Here is a 21,246-nt window from a genome sequence, read left to right as displayed (position 1 = left end):
TTTCCAGGTTTAGACTATGAAACTAGGCTTAGCTCGTCGAGTAATGAAAGCATCATTAAGATGGGCAACAAATAGCCACCAAAATAGCCAGTTTATGCAATCATGATGAGTCCTTTTTTATTAGTCGGTATTAAGCATCGGCACTGTTTCTGTTTTTGAGAAAAACAGAAACAGAAAAAAACAGTTAGAAAAAAAACAGAACAGAAACAGAAACAGCTCAAACAAAAACAGGTGACCTGTTTCTGTAATCTATTCTGTTTTTCGAAAAAACAGAAAACAGCTGTTTTTTAAAAAAAAACAGCTGTTTTAACAGCTGTTTTTCCTGTGTTTTCCTTACTTCTTCTATTTCTAATAGGAAAGAAAACATCTTCTTGTTAAATCCTTGTAGTCACATACAAAAGATGAGCAACTTCGTGTAATTCAACACACTAGCGTATTTTTAGGGGGGGCGAAATTTGTCATAAAATGTGTCCAATCGGGTGATACCAACGCTATATTCCTTTCAAGCTTAAATGTCATTTATAATTGACAATTTACCCTAGTTGCTCTTAGACCGTTGCTTTAGCGGTAAACCATTGCTCAAAGCATATACCAACACTATATTCACCGCTTAAAGCACGGATGCTTTCAAGCCGAGGCTACTTAGACCGCTGCTTGCTAATATATACCAGACAGACACAGAGTCATCCCATCTAGCTTATGTCCACCGCTTAAGTTAGAGGCTATTTAAACCGTCGCTATAGCGGTAACCCATTGCTCTAAGCAAATACCAACGCTCTATAACGCTCTATGGTTAGACCATTGCTCAAGTGGTAATAACCCTCCGCTACACACATACCAAGGTGTCTAGGTTCACCGCTTAAAGTACGGATGCCTTCAAGCCGTGGCTTGTTGGACCGCTGTTCTAGCGGTAACCCATTGCTCTAAGTAAATACCAACGCTATATTCCTCTTTTATATGGGATTTCATTGAGCCCATGTTTGCCGCTTAAAGCACGAATCCTTAAAACCCTCAATGGTTAGACCGTTGCTCAAGCGGTAATAGCCATCCGCTACACATATACCAACAGTAGAGACATTGTCATATGGGGTTCCCATCTAGCCCATGTCCACTGTATAGCGTTCAAGCTTCTCTCTGTTTCTCTATCTCTCTCTTTCGCTCAGATTTACCCCGCCGTGAATTAGCATGAGAGGTTGACTCTAGTTGAGCATTGTGGAGTGACATGCATGAGAGGAAAATTTTCAAGTAGTCAACCCGTAGTCAACGGGTTGACTCTATTTCAGCATTGTCAAGGGACATGCATGCACGGAGAGGTGTACCATAAATGGGAGACAGTCACAACGGCAATCCAAGGGGTAAAATTAACCTTGACTGGGTTGCCCACTTAATTGGACACTCTGTCTTAGCTTTTTTCTACAATTGGCCATGACTTTGACTTTTCCCACAACTATTCCCTTTTTGTTTAAATTCAAAAATCAACGGTATCATGGTATCATGCCCGCTAGATGTGCGTTTCGGTACGGTAGGTACGGGTAGGTATCATGCGTTTCGGTATCATGCCCGCTAGATAGCGCGGCATTTGAAAAAAAAAAAAAACAGAAAAAAAAAAACAGAAAACAGATAAAAAAAAACAGAAACGGAAAAAAACAGATGAAAAAAAAACAGAACAGAAACAGAAACAGGTAAAACAAAAACAGGTAGCCTGTTTCTGTTTTCTGTTCTGTTTTTCGTAAAAACAGAAACAGAAACAGGCAGAAACAGGCAAGAAAAAACAGAAACAGAAACAGAAAACAGAAACAGTGCCGATGCATAGTCGGTATCATCTAATAGAATTAGGTATCAAAAACAGAATCTAAATGAAGATTATTGCGCCATGCAAATTATCATATATCGAACAAATAGTGGAAATTCAATCAAAATCTAAAAATTTCACTCAGTTTTTCTGAATAAGACGCGTACCATGAATGTTTCTTTTATAACAAGCTTAACAACATATAAAAATAAAGTTAGCCTAATCTTGCTGTTAACCAAGTTAGCAAAAAAGTTAGCCAAAGCTAGCCAAGGTATAAGATGCCACTTTATTACGTAGGTAGTTTAGAACTCCACATTGCCTTTCCTTGACTCACATATAACAGTTCAGCAGGGCAATTTTTTTTTATTTTATTAAACAGTGAAAACAATAACAAAATCCCTGGATATTTCGGTCACCCACACAGTGGGCGTCTTTAGTAGATAAACTAAAATAATATAAATAAAACATCGATATTTATACAAACAAAATAATTACATATTATTTAAGGCTCTTATTTTTTCCCAACGCAGTTGGAGCAGGAAATGTTTATTTCATTTTTTATTTTTTCCAGGTAGTTGCATATTTCAATGTCTTAGGTTTTAGTTTGAATACATGATATTTCGAGTCAAAAATAAATTTGTATGGCGATAGCTACGGCTGTGTTTTTTATATGTTTAGTGCCTTATCTTTTGTGACAAGACAAGAACTGCCACTGATCGGCATGACCATCTAAGGCGTTTGACCACAAAATCATTTGAGTTTCAGTTTGAAATCTCTTTGATATCTTATTTTCTGGTTCATTGGCTTGATTTGAATGAAAAGGTTCATTATCAGCACCAAATAATATGTAATTACATTTTTTGTACAATTGTCAATGTTTTATTTTATTATTCTAGTTTATCAGCTGAGGACGGCTACTATGTATGTGACCGAAATATCCAGATATTTTGTGATTGTTTTCACTCTAATAAAAGGATTTGTCCTATTGAATTGTTACTTGAATGTGCACTTTACTATCATCTAAACTCGGACTTGTTAAATATTTGAATGCTTTTAGACGATCAATCACAATTCTAGACCCTTTTTTAACGATACTTGCCTAGCTTCCTTATAAGCTGGAGTTTTTATTATTGTATTTTTTTTCAAATGAGTAAAATAATGTATGTTTGAATAGATACTTCTTTTCAAACCGATGATTTAAGTCCCTTCTCATATGTGCCCACCGTAAGAAACACCATTATCGACCAATCAGAACTGTTTACAAACAAAAGTTAAGAGCTCATATGGCACTTGGGACGAGGTCGGAAGAGCCAAGAGCCAACAGCTCATATAGCATGAGCTCTAGTAAAATTCTAAGAATCAATAGATTAATTTAAAAGGAAAATCAGAGGCTTAATGCCGATCGGGATTTAAATAAGAGCTCTGAGACACGAGGTCCTACTAAATATCAAAATTCATTAAGATCCGATCACCCACTCGTAAGTTAAAAATACCTCTTTTTTCTAATTTTTCCTCTTCCTTCACCCCCCCCCCCCAGATGGTCGAATCGGGGAAAACGACTGTATCATGTCAATTTGTGCAGGTCCCTGACACGCCTACCGATTTTCAAAGCACTGAGCCCCCCCCCCCTAACTCCACCAGAGAGAGTGGATCCAGTCTGGTTACGTAAATCATGTACCTACGAAATTTGCTTAAGTTTCATCCCGATCCCTCCACTCTAAGCGTTTTCCAAGATTTCTGGTTCCCCCTGCAACTCCCCCTCAATGTCACCAGATATGGTCGGGGTAAAATATGAGCTCTGGGACATAAGTTTCTTCTAAATATCAAATTTAAAAATACCTCACGAACGGTCACCCGTTCGTGGTGATCGTCAAATACCTCAATTTTTTAATTTTTCCGAATTAACACCCCCTTCAACCCTCCCCCCCAAGAGAGCTGATTCAGTCCGGTTGTGTCAATCACCTATGTAGCACCTGTATTTATTTTTCCCACCAAGTTTCATCCTAATCTCTCCACTCTAAGCGTTTTCCAAGATTTCCGGTCCCCCTTTCCCAGCTCCACTCAATGACACTGGATACTGCCGGAATTTAAAATAAAAGACGTGAATTACGAGGTTCTTCTAAATATGAAATTTCATTAAGATCTGATCACTCCTTTGTACGTTAAAAATACTTAATTTTTTCAAATTTTCAGAATTAACGCTTCCCCCCCCCCCCCCAACTCCCCCAAAGAGAGCGAATCCGTTCCAGTTATGTCAATCACGTATTTAGGACCTATGCTTATTTTTCCCACCAATTTTCATCCCGATCCCTCCACTCTAAGCGTTTTCCTAAATTTTAGATTCCCCCTCCAACTCCCTCCAATGTCATCGGAACCGGTGAAATTAAAAATAAGACCTCTGAGACACGATACCCTTCTGATTATCAAATTTCATTAAGATCCGATCACCCGTTCGTAAGTTGAAAATACCTCAATTTTTTCTAATCTTTCCAAATTAACACCCCCTCCAACTCCCCCAAAGAGAGCGGATTCAGTCTGGTTATATCAGTCACGTATCTAGGTCTTTCACCCGCTTCACTCACCCACCTCCCACAGTCCAGAACTTGGAGCGTGTCCAGAAAGCAATGGTTTACCCGATTTACCCACTCCTCAAACCCTGCCTAAAGAATATTGTGCAGATAGAAATAACAATATTTCTAACGCCCATTTTTTTTCTAAATGTAAATGTTTTAGAGATCAATCGTAGTCATTAAGAAAACAAGATTACCTGTAGATCAGGACAAAAGTTGGCCAAATCATTCTGGTTGTCGTAGTTATACACTTGCAATTTACTGTCGTCCAAATTCGGATTAGATGAATAATCCGGCTGTGATTTCACCAGCGACACTTCTGGCCGCATAAATAGTCTAAATTGAAAAAGATATACTTTATATAAGCAAATCACATAGACGTATGTTTATTTTATATATTATATAAAACACACACTAAGCTTTAATACACACAAAAAATTCATTATATTTCGTATATTTATATATATTATATTATAGGATCCATCTGCTATCCGCACGACGTACTTATTACACGACATAGAGTTGGCCCAGAAAAGAGCAACAAGAATTATACCCCGAAATCACGACATACCGTATGATCAAGCCCTCAGGAAACTGAATTTATCTCCACTTAAAGTCCGGCTTGAACACCTGATTCTGCAATTTGAAAAATCTGTCCTAGCCAATACGAGCCACCGATCACTACTACCCGAACCAGCCCCTCCCAATAGTCGAACTCGGTTACAAAATAAACTTCTACCCCCTAAAGTACGAACTAATCGTTACGCCAACTCATTTGTGCCTTTCTTCACATCGATTTTCAATGCTGAGCCGTAGTGTGTAATTTTTGTTTAAATGTAAGAATTGGTAAAAAACAACAACTGAATTTAGCTGTGCTACGATATATATATATATATATATATATATATATATATATATATATATATATATATATATATATATATATATATATATATATATATAATATTCGCTTATTGATTTTTTAGATAATTTAAACAGTGTACTTAAATTTACCGATGCCATGGCCGGTGGGAGACTGTGGAGAGCCTTGTAAACCAGTCTCCAATTTTCAACAGGCTAGTCAAGGCCTTTTCGACTCTTAAGAGTATATTTTTCTAGTTTTCTACAGACTAGTCGGGGCATTTTCTACCCCTAAGACTATATCCTGTTTTTTGGCTAGGTTTTATGTTTCCAGTAAAATGCTAGTTTTCGGAATTCTGCAAATACAGGGGAAATATTTGGAATCGGTTTATTCGAGCTGGTTTTGTATATAAACGTATATAATATGTACATAATATGTTTCATATACTGCTGAGCAATAATTTTTGTTTTCAACTTCTTGTTTCGACTTTATGTCTGATTTTAGTTTCAACTTCCCACTTTACTTCCATCAGAGAAACTTGTTTTTCTGGATTGATCTTGTGCAAAACACAAAAATTTAAACATATACAACCTTGTCAGTATTATGAAATGGAATAAACAATCCAATTAAGCTGCCATCTATTAAATACCAACTGAAACATTTGGATCATTGACTTTTTTTAAGATAATTTTATTTGAAAAATTCAATAGTGACATCTATTTATGCACCCCATCATCAAGCATTATTAACATTTTATAAAACATACACTGTTTTTTTATAATTTTTTAGTTAGACATGCTATCTATTAAAACGGCCCAGTTGAATTGATTGTTGAAGTCCTTGAAACGATTGGCTTTTTTTTTTGGTTTATGTATAGTTAATTCTCACTTTAACACAGTGCCCTTTTAAAATGTAAGAAAAAAATACCAGGAATAGCCACATCTTTTATCTTTATTTAAAAAAGTTCAATACTGAAATCTATTTCAGGTATGAATATAATATGATTCCAGGGAGCGAAAATTGTTTTCATTTTGATTTCCTTATTGTTTTTACATATTAATCAAATTTTAAGTATTTTCCCTGGAATTGTTAATACAAACTACATGGTTAGTTAAAAAAAGAAAAAGGATGGAGGATTTTAATGAGCTGAAGTATCAGCAGTACGCTCGTAGAATATAAAAGCAGCAAGAGCTTTCTGAAATGCTCAGAAGTCCTCACATTAAAATTAGCAAACATTTTTTTAACTGTTAAAATGTATAGTCAGAGAAAAAGCATTTCCGATTAAAATACAAAAACAGTGTTTTTCAATATCTAGATGGGTGGGGGCTAACATCTAGGGAGACATGTCCCCCTACGCCCCTCTTTGATTGATGCCTCTGTGTACCATATGATTATTTTCAAATTTTTTATGGGACCAGAAATCTTAGCTGTATATTCTTTTGTGTGTTGTAATAAATCTGGCACCATGTGAAAACCTTTATCACAAAAGTCCACTACCTCTCAAGTAGGAATTACGTGTTGTTATAAATAGCCATAAATTCAAAGCTTAGCCTACACTATTTCGGTGTCAGAAGCCCCTTTAATTGAAAAAAACGTAACATTCTTACTTGTATAAGTTAAACACTTCGTAATGCATGTCTTCAGGTGTTGTAGTTTTATCGGTAGACCAAGCCCTGATTGAACTTTTTGAAAGTCGTATGACAACACGGCTACTGGCCAACTGTTTCGTAAAATCCACATCGTCTTCATATGTTATTCTAGTTACCTCTTTTAGCCTTTTCTTTTTTTCCGTCCCAGGGGGTTGCAGTTGTAACCCTGAAAGAGAAAAATTATAATAAATCAACAAAATAAACCAGAGAAAAGAGATTCAGTTTTAAAGCAAGATCCAAGGCACAAGCCATAACACTGGTATGACATTTTTGTTAGATAAAACCATCGCGTATAAAACAAGCGGCTACTCTCTATTCTAAATGACCATCAATCCATCCTCCGGGCAATCCTAATTCAGTAGCTTTGATAGTTAGGATAGATCCAGCGTGAGTACCCAGCTCAACTGTCTAAATTAGCCTTCAAAGGGAGCATTTGTGCCTCTTCCCCGAGAGGACAACCTCCGAAAAGCCGGCGGGAAACCGCCTCAAAGACTGCTGAAGACAGCACGAAATAGACAGGCATACCGACAATACTGTCATGATGATATCTCAGGAGAAGCCCCCCCCAACATGTTGGTCAACCCGGCCAGATGGGAGTACCCATCTGGCTGTACCCACCGGGTCATAGAAGCCAAAAAGAAGTCAAAAGAATATCAAAAAATATACATTCCGGTAACTAAAACGAGTTTTAAATATTTTTTGCAGTCCTGTGTTATGCCCCACTGAACGAATATAGTCACGTTAAAAATTAAAAATTTTCACCACATGTTAATTTTCTCTCATGTAGGAATTACCTGCTATTTTCAAAACTAGCGTCAAATTCAGGGCTTACTGTAATCTATTTTAGTGTCATAAACATCTTCAATGTCTCTATTTGAACAGGAAATACATTGAAATCTAATTGAAGAGTGTACCATTGGAAAGATCACAATTATATAACAAATATCTTTGATTTTTTCTTTTCTTTTCTTAATTCTGAAAACGTAAGTTATACTTTGCACAGTCACTCACTTCTCACTGCTTCAAGTTTGAATTTTTTTGCGTCGAAGTCAGCATCATACTGCGTTCCTGAGTCCAGCAAAAGTTACTGGCGGTCGCCCTTCCGGTGGACTAGCCTGTGTATTTAAACGGGACATTCATCTACTGTCCCCAGTACTCTTCTACTCCGAGAATTTTTTTTTTTGGCTGTGCGTGTCGGCAGTATTGTATTTATAAACTCTTATCTCCCATATGAAGAATTCTCGATCAGATCCTTAACTAAATTCGCAAAGGCTTGCGGTCTACTGAAGAATCTTGTGAATCAGGTACTGTCAAACTCTCTACAGTATATAATAATTGGGAACCTAAATACTGATATTAATCGATCTTATGTGAGAAGTGATTCGCTTTTTGAGTGTCTTCCATCGTACCGCGTTGTGTCCAAATCCCACAATTTTTCATATGTTCATCAATAAGTGATATTGACCATATTATTTGCTCGCCTGATATTATCTCTTCTTCTGCTTCTGTTCATGTTAACGAGCAAGATACTGCCCACATGCCAATTTCAGCGATTTACAATGGATATTGATCTATCGGAAACCAATTGCTCCCGAGAAAAATCAAAGTGGTTTGAAAAAATCAATTGGAGCAAAGCCAATATACCGCACTACATCTCTACCTTGACAGCCCTTCTTTCTACCATACATGTTCCATATCATCGTCTTCAGCGCCAGGTACCTACGAATGGTAAAGCTGATATTGACTGTTATTATAACCAACCTGTGATGCGTATGAAAAGGGCAGAAGAAGCTGCCGTACCTCGGCAACGGTTTCGTAAAAGAACACAAAAACCTATCTGGTCAATGGACCCTTGTTTAAAGTCGATAAAAAATAAAGCGAAACTATGGCTCCAGATATGGAATGAATGTGTTCGGCCAAGTTTTGGGTGTGTGGCTGATCTCAAACGTAAAACTAAAACCAAGTATAAACGTTATCTGAGGTCGGCACGTTACCGCAGTATGGACTTCCCTGTGAGCAGGAAGGATTGGCGAAAAGTGATCAATTCTGACAAGTTAAATGATGAAACTACGACAAGTAATTGCCTTCCTCCTTCAGCTTGGTATAAACATTATTCATCGATTTTTTCAGTGATTAACAATTCAGAGCATTCTGTATATACTCGCCTTCTTACTCTTTAGTAAGACGCTTTCGCAACGCCATATAGTGCCCATATCTTTTTCTTCTGTAATTGATGCTGTGAAAAATTTAAAATCCGATTAAATAGATGAGGATGGTATTTCTAAGATGCATATGCCGATTGGATGCACCCCCCTTATTTCTCACTTTCAGCTTCTTTTTCAATTGTGTCTATGTACTTGATACCTACCTGAGATTTTTCTGTGTGGCACTGTTTCGTCACTTTTAAAAAGGGGAAAGTCACCGACTGATTGTTCCTGCTATCGACCTATTACTGTATCTTGTAATATTAGCAAGGTTTTTGAGTATATCCTTCTACCTTTTTTGACTACAAATATTATTGAGGGTGAGAACCAATTTGGTTTTCGGTATGGGGTGGGTTCTCAGCATGCACATAAGATTCTGTCTTCTTTGTTGGATGATAATTCTTCCAAGGGAAATGGTCTTTATATTTGTGCTTTGGATCTTTCGAAAGTGTTTGATAGTGTGGTCCATAGTCAGCTCCTTTTTTCTTTGTACAATTCTGGGGTCAGTCCCCCTGTTATAATGCTTCTTAGGTTTTGGTATTCAAATTCTTTTCTTCAATTAAAATATGCACCAGACACTATTATAAGAATACGAAGAGGAGTTAGGCAGGGCGGTGTTCTGTCCCCTACGCTTTTTAAGATTTGTATTTCTAGTGTGCTGGCTAACATTTCAGGTACATACCTTTCTGGTCTTGCGTATGCTGACGACTTGCTTCTGATTAGCCGTTCTAAAAAGGGTCTTTCCCAAATGGTATCTATAGTTTCTGAAGATTTCTCTGATAGTGGCCTTTCACTTAATATAGATAAATGTGAGTTTCTTCCCTATAACTGTACTACTGCTACTCCCCTTCACTGTAATAACTTCACTATCCCTCTTGTTGATTGTATTCGTTGGCTTGGTATCACTATTACTAACAATCTTTCGAGCTTATGTCAGCGTACTGTTTGTGATATAAGTAAAAAGATTCAGATTGGTTATGCAAAAATTGTTGCAAACAGAGGGAAGTATAATAGACGTGCGCTGGCCAAACTTTATTCTACTTTCTGTGATCATTCTGTCCTTCATGCTTCAGGTCTTTTCCCCCTTCTTAATAATGGTAATTTAAACAGGATTCGGATAAATTATTTCAAATTTTGCAAATTTCTTCTGTATCTTCCACCTTGGACAAAAAACCGAAATCTTGTCAGAAAATTTTCAGTACCTGATATAACTTTAAAGTTGGAGATTCTTCACAGACAACTCTCCAGTACAGCTTCTGCGCGCCTATCCCCTCACCACCGTCTTATCCGTTTTTTTCGTTGATTTTGTGTGCGTATTTGTTTTTCTCTTTGTGTTTTTTTTTGTATTTATTCTTACTCCACCATATTTACTTTATGTATCGTGTGGGTGAAAAATAAAATAAATAAATAAATAAATGACTGAATGCATGTGCAAAAACTGACAAAAATACTTAATTGTATATAATATTAATTGTATACTAATTGTATAATATTAATTGTAGAAATATTAATTGCATACTAATTGTATAGAGTACAGATAGTACTTAATACCACATATGCAACAACGAAGAAAAATACCAAAGAGCAATTTTCTTTAGAATATTATGCCTGTTTTCTACATTCTCATCCCCTTTGAATTGTACATTTACACATTTAACAGTATATTTTGGACACGTATTACTCAAAACATTCTTGTAGAGTACGTCACCTAAGCGTGTACAAATAATTAATAGCAGTTCTTACCTTTTTGCGGTCGAAATCTAAGGTGCGTCAGATTTCCTGAGGTGCTTCTGAGGTGCATCAGATTATACCTGTTTTCTAAATTTTTGTCCCCTTTAAATTGTACATCTACACATTTAACAGCATATTTTGAATACATATTACTTAAAGCATTCTTCTAGAGTACCCTATCTAAGCGTATACCAATACTTAATAGTAATTCTTACCTTTTTGCGGTCGAAATCTGAGGTGCATCGGCCCCGCCCAACCAAGATTTTTATTTTTGATAAAATATGAGTATTCTAGAGGAACTGTACTCAATTGTTCAATAGTTGGTTCCTTTAAATATCGATTCGTAAGAGCAGGGGTTGCGAGATTAGTTGGTAACATATCTTCTCTGTCATCCTCTTCAATTACATCTAGTCCTGGAATAGTCAGTTTTATGTTGTTAATCGAATTAGCATGATTGTCATGTTATTGTAGCACAAAGAAGGACAACGACTAAAACAAAAATGCTACAAAAAGTTTATTATTTGGAGGGAGTCGAACCCAGGGGCCCTTCAGTAACAGAAAATTTCTACTCGTAGACTAAGACACACACCAACACATTTTTTTATAGCGTTTTAATGCAGACTTTGACTCTCAATAGAAAAAAGTCAACAAGCAGCAATTTAAAATTATTCAACTAATTGATTTCTCTGTTATAGGTGATTTTTTTGCACTTAACCCCATTGTCTGCCTAACCCCAAAAAGGGGTCAACCTAACCCCATTGTCTGGGTAATGGATCTTGGGTTGACTCTCGGGGTGAGAGTGTCAAGACTGGGGGAATGTCTTGACACGGGCAGTGAACGGGGAATATGTTATTCCCTTTTCTGTCCTTTTTATGTGGTTGTCAAGCTCAGGCAGTATTTTTTTTTTTTTTTTTTTTGCGAAAACCCCCCGAATTTTTTGCGAAACCAGAAAGAGAAAGATTACAGTCAAGACCAAAATGTCCGGTTAAAGCGCCAAAACCAATGCATATTCCCATTGATTGTGGCTGTACCCAATTTGAAACTTTATAAGAAGACTTTAACCGAGAGAGGGACTTGAAACGGCTGAAGATCAGCTAATTTCTTTTTCTTATTTTCTTCGCCAAAGACATTTCAAACAAAATTATAAAGTACCATTTTCAGAAATGTATCATATAAAATATAGACGTAACACATACCCATCTTCTAGGCCTATAAAGAGAGAAAGCTAGGACAAGTTTTGCGAATGAAGAATGACAGATTGCCAAACATCATCCTTTTCGGCAATCCATCTACGGCCAAACAAAAAACAGATCGTCTGCGAAGGGTGTGTGAAGATGTCGTAAGGAAGGAACAAAAGGAAACTGGAACTTCTTGACAGTGGTATAGAAAGAATCTTTGAATAGATTGGGATGGAGGAGGAGCGTGCGCAGGTGTGTTGGTTTCAGGCGCATTGGTACTGCAGCGAATTGTTAATGTACATAAATCTAAAAATTGTGCACCAAGAACGGTCACCCACATTCAACTAAAAATAGTAAATTAAACCCCGATTTTACTGGTAACAGAACAAAGCTTTTGTAACAAAACTAGTGAGGTGCTAGTGTACTAGTGTACTCACTGTACTAGTGAGGTGCAGTAAGTCAAAACATAAAAATGTAATATTTTGTCAAATTTAGTCAAAATTTGACGACAGTCAAAATATTATCAAAAAGAGGAATTTTTCATTTTAAGCATTGTATAGTATAATAACGGAATCAGCGTGAGGTTTGTAGTACAGGCTGGTACATCCTGCATATCAGAAATATCTTTTTAAAAGAACGCTTCTTTTTATATTTGTTCAATAACGAAAATGTTTTGATGAATTTATGGTGGATAATTTACAGAAATATCTTATATTATGGGGTCAAGCTAATTTTAAACTAAGTGTGAATGCCACAAAATGAGAAAATTTCGAGAAATACTTATAGCACTTAATGTTCAAGATTTGGCATCGAGCTCAAAAACTTAAATGTGAATTCTACTCACGTGCAAATATATTAATACGTGTCAACAAGTTCACGTTTAGTATGCAAATACAAACGTTCATCCGAAAAATGCATGTTGTCACAGCTTCAAGTAGAAAATAAAATAATTCATCGTTTTAGTTCATTGCTTAAAGAAATTTTATCATAGATTTTTTTTTTTGAAAATTTATACTTTAGGTTCAGCATTTGGTTCGATACTCATAACTAAATAAAGACATACGAGATTAAAAAAAAAACCCTATCTTTTCTACAATAAGAAAACAGGTTTTCTAGATCTTCAAATAATTAAAATCTTCTATGATGAGCAAGTCTTACGTTACTGATCACAGCCTATGTATACATACAGTTATGTAATTTTTTTTTTCAGAAACGGGACAAATCCTAGCGCCACGAACGGACGTGGTCAGCGGGGTGAACTTTTGATTAATTTCTTAATAGCGTCATTCATTACTTGGCCTCCTACATTCCCAACGCATGCGTGGCCAGCTCAACGTTGCGCACACGCGAAGGAGGAGTCAAGGAGAAATATAGAATATATGTGCCCCAAAACACTTCAGTTGAGAAAATAGGAACTTACATGACTGTTTATACACCTAGGCTGTGGTTACTGATATTCAGAGCCATAACCTTCGGCAAACTAGGTCAATATTTAATTATTTAAATTCTTTTTGAATAAAAGAGTGATGTATCAACCAGAGGATTATTTAACAAGTCTATTAGATCCCTTTTTTATATTTTCAAAGAATTGATGCTCTAGCATTGCTAAAGCTATATTTTCAAATTTAGTCTTCGTCTTTCATATTCATTTGGTTGTTTTGTATATTTTGTGCAAGAATATATATAATATATGCGTTTGTATGTTCTACATTTATGCCTTTTATTTATTTTATTTGCTCCTTTTTTTGAACGTTTTGTATTTTTCAACGTTTCATATTTATGTTTTGCATTCATCTTTAACAACTAAGCCGTAATTTATGCACAATTCTTTGAGTTTTACAGCTTCTGAAAAGTTCCATATCTATGAGTCCCTTACAAGCAACATCTGAAAGCTGATTTTCAGGGGGTCAGAGTTTTCACCTTAGATGAATTTCTTAGGGAGTCTCCCCCTCTGTACGTTTCATTCCATGCGATTCACAACAGATTTAGTTTGTTTGTTATAGTTTTGACAAATGCTATGAATTCAATCAAAATTCTTTTATAAAGAACATGGTATTTATAAGAATCTACTCAAATTTTATGATTTTGGTAAAAATTGAATTTCCAAAAAGGGCCTTTTCACTGACAAACCAGGCTTTAAATCCATAATCTAAATTGTAAAGATGTCATTCCTCTGACAATTCAGATTATGAAAAATACAGTTCCAACGACAATTGGGACCACAGGTTTCCAACAATTGGGACCACGGCCATTCCGCTGACAATTTAGGTTATGAAAAATACTGTTCCAACGACAATTGGGACCACGGGTTTCCGACATTAGGGACCATGGCCATTCCAATGACAATTTAGGTTATGAAAAATACTTTTCCAACGACAATTGGGACCACAGGTTTCCGACAATTGGGACAACGGCCTTTCCACTGACAATTTAGGCTATGAAAAATACCGTTCCAACGACAATTGGGACCACGGGTTTCCGACATTTGGGACCGTGGCCATTCCACTGACAATTCAGGTTATGAAAAATACTGTTCCAACGACAATTGGGACCACGGGTTTCCGACATTTGGGACCATGGCCATTCCACTGACAATTTAGGTTATGAAAAATACTTTTCCAACGACAATTGGGACCACAGGTTTCCGACAATTGGGACAACGGCCTTTCCACTGACAATTTAGGCTATGAAAAATACTGTTCCAACGACAATTGCGACCACGGGTTTCCGACAATCGGGACAACGCAATTCAACTGACAATTTAGGTTATGAAAAATACTGCTGCAACGACAGTTGGGACCACGAGTCTCCACTTTCGATATTTAATTCGATATCTAAGCTAAAAAAAAAAAAAAGGAAAAAATTCAAATTCAGTTTAATAAAATACATTATTGAATTAAATTTTAAAATATAAAGTATATTATTCAATTCAATAATAAATATAAATTCAATAATAAAATATATTATTTGTTACATAAGTAAGTAGCACCCTAACCACTGGAGTTGCCAAAAAACGTTTTTGAAAGAATACAAAGAGTTATAATGAGAATTTCTTTGTAATATACCACACACACAAGGGTTTTCATCCGTTGATATTAATTTAATAAAAATTTATTAATTAGAAAATAATTCCAATTACTTTACTAATTAATTAGTTAAAACTAATTAATATATTTTAATATACCACGCATGTCCAGGTTTTCAACCGTTGATATTAATTAATTAAAATTAATCAATTAAAAATAAAGTACTATTTATTAAATTAATTAAATGAATTAACTAAAACTAATTAATAGCCTACATTTCCATATTCAAGCTTCAAAAAACGGTTCAATCAATTCCTTCGTACCATTGAGAATCCTCAATCTTTTTTGAAGAATCTGGTTTGTTAGTAAAAAACTCTTAAGAAAGAGCAATGAGCACTAGAGGTTGCAACCTCGCTTGGGCCTAGAATTAAGCCTTGAGAACTAGAGGTTGCAACCTTGCTTAAGCATAAAGTCAATCATTAAGCACTAGAGGATGGAACCTTGCTTGAGTATGAGATTGAGAACTAGATATTGCGGCCATGCTTGAGCATAGGAGCAGTATTGAGCAACAGAAGATGCAACCTTGCTTGAGAATAAGATTGAGCATTGAGCACAAAAGTTTGCAAGCTTACTTGAGCATAATACTGAGCACTAGAGGTTGCGACCTTGCTTGAACATTAGAGCAGCATTGAGTACCAGAGGATACAAACTTGCTTAAGCATAAGATTGAGCACTAGAGAATGCAACCTTGCTTGAGCATAAGAGCAGCATAGAGCACCATAGGATGTCCTACTTGAGCATAATATTGAGCACTGAACACTAGAGGTTGCAACTTTGCTTGAGCATAAGAATAAACATTAGAGGTTGCGACCTTGCTTGAGCATAAGAGGTTGCGACCTTTCTTGAGCAGAAGAGCAGCATTGAGCACCAGAGGAAGCAGTCTTGCTTGAGCATAAGATTGATCGTTGAGCACAAGAGGTTGCAACCTTGCTTGAGCAGAAGATTGAGCACTAGAGGATGCGACCCTGCTTCAGCATAAAATTGAGGATGAGACTGAGCACTTGATGTTGCAACCTTGCAGGAATGGACAACGGATGAAAAACATTGTAGGAACTCTAATATTTAGTAAACTAATCTATATTTTAGTAAACTAATTTATAAATTTACCACTAAAATCATCAGCAGGGTAATTATTATCGTCAGCCTCAGGTACAGGTTCAACAGGTGCATCCAGGTCAAAGGCATAGGAATCGTTCATCTCGTTTGACTTTCTTTTCTTGTCCTCTGACTTCTCATCTCCCGAAGGATCCCAACGGAGAAAAGAAAATCCATTCAGCGATGGACAAATTACTCGATCTTCAAAACCTTAAGACAAAAGATAAATATTGATAAATATGAAAAGTAAAACAAATAAGAATATTAACACTTTACGCCTATATTTGGTAAATACATGACTCATTATGCATGAGAACCATTAATCGAAATGGCAACGAATTAATGGATTTTATACATAGTTTTAAGAGTCTAGCAGATTTTGTATTATGGCAAGGGACTCAAATTGGAGTCGAACGTATAAGGAGACTTCGAACGGGTACAGGCTTGCTACGTGCCCCTGTAAAAAGACGCAACTAAAACATCGATTCGACTCCTTATGCACCATCAATGGTCCTGGAGTATCTTTATCGTTCCTTTTATTACATTGTAACATTTCATTTTATCCATTTGTATCTGTTTCATTTTTATTCATCTTAGTCTTACAAGCAAACACCTTTATTTATTATAAAATAGCTTAATCTTTATTTGGTTAATTTATTTAGAAGAATAAATCTGTTATGTTACACAAGAACCAATTGAGACACTCTTTTCTTTAGAAAATTTTCTATTGACACATAATAATATGAAGTTTCAAGGCATATTGGCAGCTGGAGTAAAAAAATCTTACTGTGAAAATACCGTTACAATCCAAATTCAAAAATTTCGAAAGTTACTTTCGAAATTTTTTTAGAAAATAATATTCTTTGCCTTTCGAACATTGCCTGAGTCACCTTTCAGATTTCCTGCTGAAAAGTAGATTCTTTCCTTTATGCTAGTGCAACTAAAGTAAAGATTTTTGAGATCTTATATATATAAATTGAGAGAAAGTTTTACATCATTGTACCTTAACTTTATGGTACAATATGATACTCTGCAGAGCTCTCAAATAGCAGACATTCAACTTTTTTTTTTTTCTTTTTTTTTTTTTTTTTTTTTTTTTTTTTTGCAATATCAGATTGAATTCACTTATTAATTGAAATAATAGAAACTTATTTTGGTTAAAAGTAATTATTGATTAGTCATCTAATATCAAGGTCTATTCCTGAAAGAGATAAAAGAAAAAACACCATTAATAAACATTTGAATTATAAAGAAAATGGAGGGAAAAATGGAAAAAAGAGCAAAACCTTGAAGTTTTCCTATGTTTGAAACTGCAGAAAATATTGTCATTAAAGAACAAGGATAAAATTTTATTAAACAAAGAGATGAATAAAATTCAAAACTATTAATCTTATACCTAACTCCTCCTCCCCCCTACTGTTACAGAAATATTCAATTCTTAATAGTTATCTCACCTGTGATTTTGGGTATTGATACAAAACTGTCGCTGGCGATGCTGCTTTTTGATGAGTCCAAGTTGAAGACGAATTCGCTGTCCAAAAGAAGTTGGCATCCTAAAAAAAAAATGTAAATTTACGATATGAGATCTACAAACTGGTAGAGAGCATGATACAAGGTCGAATTTACCTAGAATGCACCATAGAAACTCACAGAAGTTTGAAAGTCTTTTAAATTAAACAAAAAATCTAGATATTCTCTCACTCTCTTTCCGTAAGCATCATTATGAAACTAGGCAGAGGAAGGAGCGTAAAAGCCTTATACTGTCTAATGAAATTTCCGTAAGCCTTTGCAAAAATTGGAGGTTCGGAAATCGGTCTGACATCAGCCAGTTCTTTAGGGGACATACAAAAAATTGATCATATTTATTTTCATGCAAATTTTCCACTTGACCCACCCATTCTTATTTTAAAACACACATCAAAGCTGTAAAAAATGAGCAAAAAAAAGAATAAAAAAAATAACAGGGGTCGCATAGTAGTTTTGTAAGAGGCATTAAACATAAAGATTCGATAAGGAAAAATTTGCTGAAAATAACGTTTGAATAAATTGACACAAGCCCCTGAAGTCTTCGGGAAAGAAAGACACGCATTTAACTGTTTCGCAATACAACGTCAAACAATGAACTTCGCCTCGGGAGCGCTTTTAAAAAAGCGCATAATTATAAAATTCTAAAACCTTGAGGGAAACCTTGGGGGTTGATAGAACTGGGAGGGAGTATGTACTGCAGCATTAGTTGTGAATCTGGCTGGAAAAAGCTGAGTTTATACAACGTTTTCCTTTGCCCACCCAAAAGCTGTTGTCTGACTGTTGTTACAAATGACTGTTGTCTGCAGTACCTCATTGCTGACAATTTTAGCAATGTGTGTTTATTGTTTATAATGTATTGCAAAATGTTTTTAAATTCACCAAGTAGCATTTGGGAAAAGTCTAAAATCAATAGAGAATGAAACGCAAAATCAAACCTATACGTACAATAAGTACTCCATTTCCAAACCAATGAAGTAGAATATACGTCCAATGACCTAATCCTGTCCCAACACAGAAGCAACTAGCACAACGTCTTTTATACATTTTATCGTTAATAAGTTTTTTTCGCGGGGGGGAGGGGTGTCGGGGCCTTGGAGGAGGGCCAGAGGTCAGTCCCCATAATTTTCGCAATAAATTATTGTTAATAAGTTGTTGTTGTTGTTTTTTTTTTTGGGGGGGGCGGCCCAGGGAGTAAGGAAAAGAGGGTGTAGGGAGGGGCTAGGCAAATGTCATCCGATCATTTTTGACTCTTAAAAAAGTAACTCAATTTTCAATCAAATGAGCTACCTCTGAACTTTATACGACCACCCCTTACATAAAAACCTTATATATCCCCGGGGCTTAACTCCAAACACTTGCCACTGGGCCTCTTGAAGCGTTGTGTCGACCATAGAGTTTTGTTATCTGATGTTTCAACTATTTTGAATAACATGACTATTTCGAATTTTTTATTGGATAGCTTTGGTGAAAAAAGGGCGAGGGGCTAGTTAGCCCCTGACCTCTTTTGACCCTTAAAAAGTTAAATCGAACTTTCATTTTCAATCAAATGAACCTCTTCTGAGGTTTATACGAGCAGCACTTCCATAAGAACCCTATATGCCCCCAGGACATAACTTACAACGCCTGCCTGGGAGGGGAAAACTTGGGCCTTGGGAGGGGGGTGTCCACCCCAGAGTTTTTGTTATCTAATCTTTGAACTAATATTCCGAATTTTAATCGGATGCATTTGGGGGGAAAAGGGCGAGGGGAATTTTTGGCCTCCAATCAAACGAGGCCCTTCGAAGTTTATAGAACCATCTCTTCCATATGAAGCACCTCTGGGGGAAATATTGGAGCCTTATGGCCTTGAGTTTGGTGGGGGGAGGCTAGTTGCCATCAGAACACTTGACTCTGAAAAAAGAAACTAGAAATTTCAATCTTTAGTCATCTGTGTCCGATCCGAAGTTTATACGTTTTCCGTAAAAACCTTACGTACCCCCGGGGCATAAGTTAGAACCCTTTCCTCAGGTTTCGGGGGGAGGGTTTATTTTGACCACAAAGTTTTGTCATCTGATAGTTGGACTATTTCATACAAAATGACCATGTCAAAATTTTGATCGGATGCGTTCGGGGAAAAGAGGGTGGATGGGGGGGAATCAATTCTGATGACTCTTAAAAAGGTATATAGAAGTTTCAATGCCCAGTCAAATGATCCACCTCTGATATTTATACACCTACACCTTACATAAAAGCTTATCTGCCCCGGGGGTATAGCTTATAACCCTTCCCAGGCTCTGGGGGGGGGGGGGGGTTGATCTCTGAGTTTTGTTATTTGATCTTTAAATTATTTTGAACAAAATGACTATATCAAAACTTTCATCAGATGCATTTGAGAGAAAAGGGCCTTGAGGAGCGGGAAGGTAGTAGTATCACTTTTGACTCTTAAAAAAGGGAATTAAAACTTTCAACTCCTGATCATTTGAGTCCCCTCCGAGATTAGTACGACCACCTCTTCCATAAAAACTGTATATGCCCCCAGGACATAATTTAAAACCCTTCCCCAGACCCGGGGGGGGGGGTATGTTGACCCCAAAGTTTTTTTACTTGATCGTTGGACTATTTCAATCAAACTGGCAATCTGAAAATTTTCATCGGATGCATCTGGGAAAAGGGGCTGTGTGTGGGGGGGGGATAGATGCCCTCCTATCCTTTTTGACTCATAAAAGGGTAAGTAGAACTTTCAATTTCCAATTAAATGAGTCACCGCTGAAGTTTAAATGACATCTCCTTACACAAAATCTTACATGCGCCCGGAGCATAACTTACAACACTTGCCCTCAGGGTTCTGGAGATCAACCCCGAAGTTTTTACTATCTGACGTTTGAACTATTTTTAACAAAATGGCATAACTCATAATTTTTATCGGATGAATTTGGGGAAAAAGAGTGTCGATGTGGGGGGGGGGTAATTGTCCTTCAATCTCTTTTGACTCTTTAAAACTGAGCTAGAACTTTAAAGTTTCAATCAAATGAGCCCTCCCTCAAGTTTATATAAACATCTCTTCTATAAGAATTGGTTTGTCTGAGTTTGGTTTGACTTTTTGTGGAGCAAACACCTGATCAGGCAGAATAAGCCTTAAACTAGTAGTTATTTTTGCATATAATATATAAGCCGCAAATTAATTGTCCAGCCATATGCAAAACATTCATTAAGCTCTCAAGCAGTGAGCATAGAGGATTATGTGTTGGGTTATTTCACAACTGCATTGGGTGGACTTGGTATGAAATTATAGCTTCCGATCAATTTTTGCATTGTCCTAAACTGATCTTTATTGGCCAGTGCATGTATGCTGTCGTGAAAACTGATAAATTTGTCAAGAGTAGTGTGGAGTTTTTCCTAAGGAAACGATTTTTGAGGAGAAAAGATTATTATATGAAATAAGCGGCTGTAGTGATAGATGCGTAAAGTACCTTAATGGTGAGGACAACATAATGGATATTGCAAACTATTACTACTACTACTAATAATAACTCACTGCAGCACCAAGCCGCGTGAGGCCAACACAGCTACGCA

At 36.3% G+C, this 21,246-nt stretch overlaps 1 protein-coding gene across 1 annotated transcript in view; it reads right to left on the bottom strand.

Annotated features, from left to right (window-relative positions):
- Window positions 1-21,246, bottom strand: part of LOC136030946 (condensin complex subunit 2-like) — a 125,283-nt gene that overhangs the window by 14,163 nt on the left and 89,874 nt on the right. The window contains exons 7-11 of the mRNA XM_065710063.1: window positions 17,622-17,720; window positions 16,180-16,377; window positions 11,024-11,221; window positions 6,832-7,039; window positions 4,560-4,698 (exon numbers count right to left, since the gene is read on the bottom strand). Of these exons, the coding sequence (XP_065566135.1) occupies window positions 4,560-4,698; window positions 6,832-7,039; window positions 11,024-11,221; window positions 16,180-16,377; window positions 17,622-17,720 (842 nt within the window). The remainder of the gene's footprint in view (window positions 1-4,559; window positions 4,699-6,831; window positions 7,040-11,023; window positions 11,222-16,179; window positions 16,378-17,621; window positions 17,721-21,246) is intronic.

The sequence above is a fragment of the Artemia franciscana genome, chromosome 9 (genome assembly GCF_032884065.1).
Source record: "Artemia franciscana chromosome 9, ASM3288406v1, whole genome shotgun sequence".
Classification (NCBI taxonomy): domain Eukaryota; kingdom Metazoa; phylum Arthropoda; class Branchiopoda; order Anostraca; family Artemiidae; genus Artemia; species Artemia franciscana.
Note: the sequence above shows the minus strand (reverse complement) of the source record. Positions and strands in the feature narration are given on the sequence as shown.